The sequence below is a fragment of the Rhipicephalus sanguineus genome, chromosome 6, assembly GCF_013339695.2.
Source record: "Rhipicephalus sanguineus isolate Rsan-2018 chromosome 6, BIME_Rsan_1.4, whole genome shotgun sequence".
Lineage (NCBI taxonomy): Eukaryota > Metazoa > Arthropoda > Arachnida > Ixodida > Ixodidae > Rhipicephalus > Rhipicephalus sanguineus.
Genome location: NC_051181.1, coordinates 59,331,731 through 59,341,826, shown reverse-complemented (window position 1 = coordinate 59,341,826; position 10,096 = coordinate 59,331,731). Strand labels below are relative to the sequence as shown.

The following is a 10,096-nucleotide window of genomic DNA, read 5'->3' as shown; positions in this document are numbered from 1 at the left end:
AATGTTCGGGATAGCCTGCTTTACAGTCCCAACTACTACTCGATTGGCAGTAATTGGTTCCTTGTTTTTCCCCGACACTTCCGCTCTCATATCTGCGTCATGTTCCACGATGACCCGCAATGCGGCCACGCCGGCGTGTTTATGACATACACTTACTTGCAGCTTCGCTACTACTGGCGCGGTTTGTACCGTTTCGTTGGCCGTTACATCAGGTCGTGCCCTATGTGCCAACAACACATGACGCTTGCTCACCATACCAACGGTACCTTGCGACCGTTACCATGTCGCGCCCGAGCTTTCGATAGCATTGGAATCGACCTCGAAGGTCCGCTTCTCTGCACTCCAAGCGGTAACCGATGGGTTATTGTAGCTATCGAAAACCTTACGCGGTGCGCCGAAACAGCTGCGTTAACTTCTGCTACCGCAAAAGACGTTGCAAGTTTCGTGCTGCAAAACCTTAACTTAAGGCCAGGAGCGCCTCAGGAGTTAGCGACCGCGGCCGCGTTTTCCTCTCCGAAGCTACTACAGCGTTTTTGAGAGATTGCCGCATCATACACCGCACTACCACGGCATATCATCCGGAAACTAATAGAATGACAGATCATTTTTATCGTACACCTGTTGATATACTGGCCATCTATGCTTCATATGACCACTGTAATTGGGATAGCATACTGCCTATTATCACGTATGCGAACAACACTGCAACGCAGAGCACCACTGCAATTTCACCTCTATTTCTTCGTGCTTTGATCCTATCTCGCCTACGCCTACGCCTACGTGCTTTGATCCTATCTCATTTGTGTGATTATGGGTTCCGTCTACTCTTCTGGGACTCTCCCATAAGCTTTCTTAGAGGTAGCGCAGCACCTGTCTGATAGTAGAACAAACATCGCAGGTCAACTACCTCGTAGAGTCACTGGACGCATCTGCAGACAAACGTCGTCGTGGAAAAGAAATCGTGCGCCTCTCTCGGCTCAAACAGTACCATGAGCCTTCTGTGTACAGCTGCCCTTAGATAGCCAGGATACATCCATAAATGCCTGGGAGTGAATGTCATGAAGGCAGTGGGCACGGGGCTCGAAGAGGAGAAAAAGAAGAAGAAAGCGGTCTGCGATCAACGGCCTGCTTCGAGTTAGCCCTTGTGGTAAATAAACTAGTGCTTCGTCAGGTAATGTTCTGCCTCCAAAACACCCCTGTTTGAGTTTATTGAAAATCACATTGTCCATTGTGTAATAAATAAAAGTTTTATCGATATTATCACTGCAGTTTTGCTTGGCTACAAACAAGCACCTCAGTTTAGGTTTTGCGTACTCTTCAAATCTACCCAACGGTTACCCTCGCGCACCAAGACAGTTCGTGGTGAGGCATGTGAACCTGTGACCTTAGAAGCTCCCTATAGAAGCTTCCATGAAGGGAGCTCGCGCGGCTCTCTCAAAAGCAAGGATGCACGCTCTTGCTTGTTGAACTTGAACGCAGGTGCTTTGTCATGTGCAGACAGAATCGTCGCAGACCGAATTATACGTCACGCTTGTTTGTCTATAATACGGAGGCCTTTCAGTAAGGCAAAATTGTTTCGTTGAGTGTAAGCAACGGTTTTGTATCGCTCCCGCTAAAAACAATAATCAATATACATGTCGTCTTATTGAGTCAAGCAGCGCGCATATGGTACAAAGCACTGCACACATCGCGTACGAGAGCTTTCAATAACCGATGACATTTTAAACAGAGCTTCGCAGGAGACAAAGGCGAGTGCTTCTGCTGACTTCAGCCAGAATCGCTCGGTATCGCCGCGCGCGTTATGCCCATAAAAAGTTAAAAAAAAGAAAAAAAACGCACACGCGTCAGGCGCTTGCGAAGACACCCCACTACCGCTACTTGCTGCTCTGTGGTAAATTTACAGGTGCTACAAAGCACTGCTCTTCCTCTGGAGGCCGTGTTTTGTGTCCACGTCGTCTATCACGACCGCGGACAACGTTGCTCAACCTAAAGGTTTTAGCTGCACCATCTTGAGTACGTGGCTTGTGGAGGGACAGAACTACTGTCGCAGAGATGGCGCTATGGAGGAGAGAGAGGAGGAGACAGCCCAGGTGTCTGCGGGCTTTCAGCGAAAGGCGGCATGTGCTCATGAATAAAAGCGCGCTTTGCATCCAATCTCTCAACATCAGTTCCTCCGTGCGATCCCGGGAAAGGAATTGTCTCCGTGGACTCTATCACCTTGCCGGCAGAAAGCGACCGTTCGAGCGATAACCGTCGAAGAATATTCGAGAAGACCCTGTTTGTCGCCACCAGAGTGTATTTTGCGTGCTTCGCTGCAACAACGGCGGCGCATTTCAGAAGACTTCACACTTGTCGCTCTAATAATCATGGCAAGTAAGTATAGTTGAACTGGGTTGTGAGCAAAAAGTAAAAATTTGCATAAGTTCGGTCATCTTGCGTAGCGAGCCTACGGTTTTCAGCAATTGTCTATTTAAATAATTAGTCAGAGGAATGTCGCACATTTGTAGACTTGCAGGACGGCACTTAGTGACTTACGCGCTCCGACGAACGTATGCTTACCGCTAAATCCATGACAGCGGTAGCGGATGGCTTCCGTATTCTCGGGTGCGAAGGCTCGTTGCGCCTCCTGCCCTGCTCGCTATTGTATTACAAATGAAAGCTGGATTTTGCAACCTAAGTTGCAACAGTCATCTGCTGCAACTTAGGTGGCATCTAGAGGTAAAGGCGCGTTGTACAAAGCTCAGTATAGTTGGTAAGACTCAGTGCAATGTGTGTTTTATGTATACCTCTTCAGACACCGTGTGCATTAAAATGCACATTTGTTCTTTTGCGGGCTTTGAATATCGCGCCACTAGTAATGCCAACGTTTGCGGTGCGATCGCATTCTCTATCACGTGGTGTCATCTGATCAGCAATACAAGAAGCAGACTACAGAGGAAGTCACGTTTTGCCGCATTCAAACACGGCGGCATTCGCGACATCTACGTTATACTCACGACTTCCAATTAAGTCAAAAATTACTCAAGGCTCATCGAGTCGTATTCCTAATTGTTTCTTTTTTCTACTTGGGAAGTGATCAGGAATAATTTCCGCGTGTCATATAACCTTAAACGCGAGTACTTTGGTTACTACGAACTGTTCTCTTCAAATGTGCGCATTAATGTACACTCGGTCTCACTGGGTGCTTTTGCCTGCGTACATTTGCGAATCTGATGCGATTGGTTACTATTTGTTGGCATAAAGCTTTGGCGTTTGTTTCACCTAGGAACCAGGGACATAGAAGCGCAACGTGTTCTCGAGGCAATAACCAATAACGACACCTCGGACCTGGAATTGAGTGACGATGAGGTCGACGACCCCTCCTTCGTTGCCCCTGACACCGAACGTACTTCCCCGTTCTCGGACGGTAGGCAAGGCACCCATTTTTTCGACGATATGTGAACGATTTCTTGTAACTAATGCGGAGTTTTCTTTGTAGATTCCTCCAGTGAGGAAGACGAAGAGCAGGCACCTAGCAGTTCACGCTCTCTAGGTGCTACATTATAGTAAACTAGAGTTCACTATATGCTACATGGAGAACGGGCGTGTCATTTCATTCTGCAATCTGTAATGTGCGATGTCCACCGGATACGTTACCGGAACGGAGGCAGCAGTGGCGGCCAAGTGACTATTTTGGACAGTACCTTTCAGATGCCGCCTTCGACACTATGCAGGAAAAGACTGCTATGGCGTTTCACCAGAAGACGGGGAAAATGCTAAATTCTTCGTCGTCTGAAATGCAAAATTTCTTAGGCGCTACCCTCATGATGAGTTGTCTATGGTACCCACAGATGCACCTCTACTGGTCACGGGGCAGCCCCAGTAGACTTGTCCTGGATTTCGACATTTACCAGGGCAAATCTTTCATGAAGGTTGAGAATAGCCCAGACCTTCGGCTGGGGCCAAATGTAGTCTAACTGTTCGCGACAACACTGCCTCCGGGGACACAATTCTTTTTCGACCGGTATTTCACGACCCTGCCGCTCATTGAACAACTAGGGAAAATGAATCTGCGTGGTGCGAGCACGATCACGAAAAACCGGTTGCCAAAGAGAGCGAAATTCGAGGACGACAAGACACTTGCCTAGCAAAGTAGGGGAGCGAGTTCCCAAATAGTGAATGTTTTCTCAAGCACATGCCTAGTTTAATGGATAGACAACAAGGCCGTTACATTTGCTTCGAATCATATCGGTGACGAACCATTTGGAGCGTGCCGGAGATGGTCCAAAACAGAGAAAGTCTACGAAGACGTACCCCGGCCTGCCGTTGTTGAGGAGTACAACCGCAACATGGGCGTGGTTGCCATGGCCGACCGGATGTTAAGCCTGTACCCCATTACACCGCACACGAAGAAGTGATCAGTCCGGACGATAATATTCATTGCTGATCTTGCAGCGGTCAACTCCTAGTTGCAATACAAAGATGATTTGGCGCTTCTTGACCGACGAAAAAAAGATTCTTGGGCTGCTCGAATTTAAAATGTCCCCGGCTCACTACCTATTGTCGAAAGACAGGTGTGGTGCAGCATTTGACGATGAGCCACCACGGAAGCTGCTGAAAGCCAAGGTCGTGCCCCTGCCTCCTACGCCGAGAAGAACCGCGCAAGCAAGCCACATGCCAGAGGTTGTGAACCAGGGATCCTCCTCGAGGTGCCGAAATCCAGGATGTTTTCAACGAGGAAAGTTCCGGTGCACCACGTGCAATACCTTCCTTTGCATCACATCTGCGCGAGACTGCTACAAGCAGTTTCACAAAACATAGCAGATACGAAAATTTGTTGTATGCGAGTGCTGTTCGTTTCCTGTGAACTAAGACCCAATGTGCCTTATAATGCGCACACTAGTGTGCGAAAACGGTTTGCCGTACGGCCGCACTTTATTCTAGTGCAAAAAAGTAATTGTGTGCATTTCAAAGACGTGTTTTGATTTCACCTGTGTGGCCACAAATTTACTCGTGTCTCCGGAGGATATGATAGCAAGGAGAAATAAGCTTGGAAAACGTGTGGCGTAGAAAAAAAGTCCCGGTGAAAGGTGCGCGTAAACTATCTAAATGTCGAAGTTTCGTTGTGGTGTTGCACTTGTGCAGGAGTCCACAACGAACACTAGCAGGAGGCTAGTGTTGTAATATATGCGCAGCGTGGTAACAAGTGCTGTTTAACTAGTGAGAGGTCATGTAAAAAAATTGATGCAGGGCTTTTTGTGCAATATATATATATATATATATATATATATATATATATATATATATATATATATATATATATATATTTAAACGCTGTTCAATACTGCAAGCCGCATGTGAATATTTTCGGAAAGCTCAAAACCATGGCTCGTAAAATGCGCTATGAAAAATCCTTTCTTTTGAAAATAATTTAGGACAAAGTTTTCCCTATAGAACGGTGGTTGGATTTTTATTTAAAATAAGTTTTACGAACATTCACGCGTTGGAAGTTTTTTTTATGCTGCCCAAAAAAATAGATAATATGGTCTATATCGGGGATTTTATTTATGGAAACATAACATTCAGAGAAATGTGACAGTTTCTACTAACTGATTTTCAGGAAGATTCACTGTTGGGCAAAAACAGATTTGAGACGTAGATAGTGCGAAATAAGATTCTGTGCTACAGTAACACTTAAAAAGTAAGGAATTAAAACTGTGACACACATGCAGTTTAATGACTATATTAAAAAAATATTACTTCTTTGCAGAAGAGCAAAGTTGTCCTGAAGGGAGAGCCTCGGATAATGCAACCCCTCCTGAAAGCGTGGAAGACATAACTGCGGCACAAGCTTCAGATGCAAATGATCGAAATGGAGTGACTGGTACATGCGCCGTCAGCGAAACGTTAAGCCAGCCATCAAATGCTCCCGACAACAATGACTCTCATGGAATCGGCTGTGTTCCGACTGTGGCCCTCCAGAACGCTGGGGAAACTGCAAAACTGCCAAGGGGCCTGTTGGCGTTCTTTGAGAAGGTACTTGCTGAAGAAAACAGAGGTCGCATAGCCTTGATGCCGGAAGAGCATGATCGCCGAATGGAGCTATTGCAAGAAGATCATGACGACGTGATGAAGAAACGACAGGAAAAACATAAAGCAGAAATGGAGATTCTGCAATTGCAGAAACAAATAGAGCAGAAGAAGCTGCAGAAACTTCTTTCAGAATAAACACACACGACAGGTTTTTTGAAATATTTAGAAAGACCGATGCGTGAAATGTTTATTGCAGCACACACATTCTGCGAGAATATAAACAGTGCTCTGAAATGTGATTACTGTATAGGCGCACTGCCTGAAGATTGGGTGTTATGTATACCACATGACTTCTTTCCCACACAGCGGTAGTACTCAAGGTTTGGTGCTGCACACCTTCAATTCATGGGAACCATCGTTGAAAGCGCAACACTACACAACACAACCGATGACACCAGGCCAGACGAGATGTGCTCCAACACAAGACCAGACGAGATGTGCTCATCTGGTGTTCTCTTGTGCTGTGTGGTGTTGCGCTTTTACCGATGGTTCCCATGTCTAAACAACAACTAGCCCAACAGTCAAGTCTCTTAAACCTTCAATTCATTTGTTAAGGTTATAAATACTTCAAATAGAAGCAGCAATGTGTCTCTTCACATCACAGTTCAAGAAAAGCTTCTCCCAATGAGTTGCTGCCGTGCTCGCATACCGGACAGATTGACTCCGAGACTTTTAACAGGTGGCAAATGTTCTTCACATGTGTTTCGCCCCATGCGCCTGCATCGAATGGTTGAGGCACGAAGTGCTGGCGTGTCTAGCGGCTCCGGTTCTCCTCGTGACAATACCAAATTATGTAGGGCAGCACAAGCAGTAATGACGCGTGCAGCTCTCTCTGGCTTGTGCTGCAATTTCATGTCCAAACATGGGAACCGTCGTTTCCAAACTCCGAAAGCCCGTTCAACTGAGTTCCGCGTCTTGATTCGCGCCTTGTACCTGGGATAAAAAAAAACAGTGCAGTTAACCTCACGTGCTGTAGGACTGTAGACGGCAAGCTGCATTCAAATTAGCATGCACGTGTTGTGCATTTGCTGATGTAATTTTGCGTATAATGCAGGTGTATTTAGTGATGCATCTAAGAAATGCGTTTTTACTTTACAGTTAACAGCTTTGCATCATGAACAGATCCAAAATAGTTGCATGCCTTCGTTCTGGTGTGTCTTCTGTACCTGGGTCTGCAAGAGGCGCCATTAGGAATGGGAAACAGGCATAAACCATGTCTCCCAGAAGAACTCCTGGCACTCTGAGCTCTTCATAAAGAACTCGTAAACGAGAGTTAACAAATATTCGACTGTCACGTACAGAACCCGGCCAGCTTGCCACAGCGTTGAAGAAGTGTAGATGTGGGCCCGCCACAACCTGCATGAATATCGTGCAAATGCAAGACAAAGCAACAAGCGCAAGTAGCAGCCTCCCTTGTCAAAGCAAACACAACGGCGGAACATTTGGAAACGCTAACTATCGGAAATTTGATATAATAAATAACTGTACGCCGTCGCACGTTCAGAACAATTTCAATTTGAACTTCAGTGAGCAAGCTCGATTCAGTTGCACGCATATAAATAGTAAAACTTAGCAGTCAGATCAGTTATTACCTTGGTAATTAATGAACACATTGCTATGTCATGTGTTTCAATTTCTACTTGTGTTCTTTCCTTTTATGTTTTCTACTGATCTCTATTTCGGTCAAGTACAAAAAAAAACGTGGGTGGAAGAGAGCAAGGGAGGCAGTGTTGTTCAACAAATAAGTAAATAAACATCACAGATATGAGCAGGCTCAATAAATCACACGAAAGCCACACACTCTTTGTAAAAGTAAGCCCGGCTAATGAATTTAAATAAGTGTGACAACAGGCGCACTACACATTTTACGTTTGCAATCGAAGCAACCTCCTTCTGAAATGTCGACTGTGAAAACACGGTACGCATTGCCTTATAATTGTTTGTGCAATCCGAACTTTACAACGTATCGTGTTTACTCGGTGGTTCGGACGCCTTGCGCGTCCGAGCCACCGAGTAAACCCGGAACGCCGCGTCGCACAGTGTCACGAAGACGTGCATGCAATGAATCGCCAAAACGATACTGCCCAGCACAAAAAACGTTTTTTAGGAGAATTGACTTTGCAAGAACACATTCCGTTCTCGTAATACTCTTGCGCAGTTTTGCAACGAATGCCTTTGCAACGATAAAACAATGCGCTTACCTGAAGATTCACGGAAAAGACTCCTTTGCGGTTGCGGTATACTTCAGCGTCTTCACCACCGGCGCTTTTGATTGTCACATGGGTACAGTCCATACAACCTGTAACTCCGGGAGAGTCAGCCATTTCGTTAAAGTCAGTCATCACTCTGGGCAGTTCGGAGGCAGTTGGGAAGCGTACAACTTCTCGAAAGAGATGTTTCGTGATAGGCCGTGTCGCTTTGTCCACGGTGCGACAAGCGGTTGCTTGTGACACGTTCACCAAATCTTCAGCCACAACTTGAAACGTTCCAGCGGAGTAAAACCGTAAGGTGACCAGCGGTTGCAGCAGTGGTGTCAGCGGCAGCCCACTTTTGCAGCCGCTCGCTTCAAATGGCAGAAACGCGAGTAGCGCTCGGACCGTCTCTTTTGAGAAACGATACCTTCAAAAGAACATTTGGTTGTAGTAAACTTCCATAGGGTTTTCCCTATCGCGCATCCATGGCCTGGGAACTCTCAGCAGTACGTGCGCGTCTCCGAATGACAAATCGCTGGCTCTACGCGCACACTGGAAGGCTCACAGTCTGTCCATGAGGCCGCGTCTCCGGCGGTGGGCTACGTCTGCATGGAACACCGCCATGCTGCCGCTTCGAGGACCAATTCAAGACTGCCCGCTTCCCAGGCGACGTCACCTAATCACAATGGCGACGTCAATGCCAGCGCTAGGGATATCCTAAAGGTTCGGAGAGGAACAGGCGACAGTTTTTTTATACTCTGACGCGCCCGCTGCGCGTAGCGCTGCCGCTTTTGGTATTTTTGAGCGTGTTAACATTCTGAAATCGATTCTCGTGCTTGATTGAGATGTTAAAAAAGTGTCCTATTTGGTTTAGGGGCCCTCATACAAACGAATTACAAGAGACAAATTGAAGAGTGATGAAGCCTTCAGCAGATTTGGGATTGTCAAAAAACGGGACTCCTGGAAATTTACGAGTGGTCGAAAATTGCCTTACAAGATTCGCCGATTTCTATGTGCGCATCATTAGTTTTAGTGTATATGCAATAAACCCAGGCAGCACGCCGGCATTATAGCGATCTCGGCCCAACGTCGGCAAATGTCGGCAGCAATATTGGCCCAACATCGGCAAATCACGCACGCGCTGCTTTCACCCACATCGACCGGGTGTCGACTAGCTGGCGTTAAGCAGATCTAGCCTTGCCGGCGTTAGGCCTATGTGGGCTAGCTAGCGTCGGTCCGAGACGCACCTGCCGTTATTCAGCCGATGACGGCAAGCCGTAATTGGGCCTATGTAAGCTGCCCGATGCCGGCGTGATGTCTGCTCCGCCGGCGTCGGGAAGCCGCCGGTGTGACCGTTTGCACACGTTATTATGGTGTTTTAGCAGTGGTGGTTTACCGTGCGGTAAGTACGGTAATACTGTACCGTCGTTGCCTCCATGTAGCTAGTTTAGATGGAGACAGCGGCGGTAGTTGCCCGATGCGTACAGTAACTTGACTAGAAAGGCTGATACGCGCATTTTAAAGCAAAACGGCTGCGTGTCGACCACGGTACTACTGCAGTTACTGCACTATAAGTCAGCAGTGCCAAAATAGCCTATTCGCGGCCCAACGGCATTCATCCACTACTATTTGCGCCGTGTGCGGAAAATACTTCGTAATTACAACGACAGCTCCACTGGGGTCTTAGTGTGCCATTGAGACCCAGAATTCTGTGGAACCGTGCAAGACCGAAAAGGAAAGTTGATATTGTCTCCAACACAACTAAAAGTATAAAAGCCCTACTGCACCAACTACGCATGCACCTGGGTAATGAAGGAGCAACGCATTTGCAT

General features: G+C 46.9%; 1 protein-coding gene across 1 annotated transcript; it reads right to left on the bottom strand.

Moving 5' to 3' along the window:
- Positions 1-6,677: 6,677 nt before the first annotated feature.
- Positions 6,678-8,888, bottom strand: LOC119397289 (putative nuclease HARBI1). The gene is made up of 4 exons (XM_049416515.1): positions 8,830-8,888; positions 8,049-8,152; positions 7,214-7,484; positions 6,678-7,005 (listed from the first exon to the last, which is right to left on the bottom strand). Exons 1-4 carry the CDS (start codon positions 8,886-8,888, stop codon positions 6,678-6,680), a joined length of 762 nt encoding a protein of 253 aa, XP_049272472.1.
- Between the last annotated feature and the right edge of the window lie 1,208 nt (positions 8,889-10,096).

Coding starts and splice junctions, on each gene's coding strand:
- LOC119397289 (XM_049416515.1), bottom strand. CDS start 8,888: ATGGCGGTGTTCCATGCAGACGTAGCCCACCGCCGGAGACGCGGCCTC. Junction 8,153..8,829: donor CGCGGCCTCATGGACAGACT/GTGAGCCTTCCA, acceptor TGTGCTGGGCAG/TATCGTTTTGGCGATTCATT. Junction 7,006..7,213: donor GAAGACACACCAGAACGAAG/GCATGCAACTAT, acceptor TTTTTATCCCAG/GTACAAGGCGCGAATCAAGA.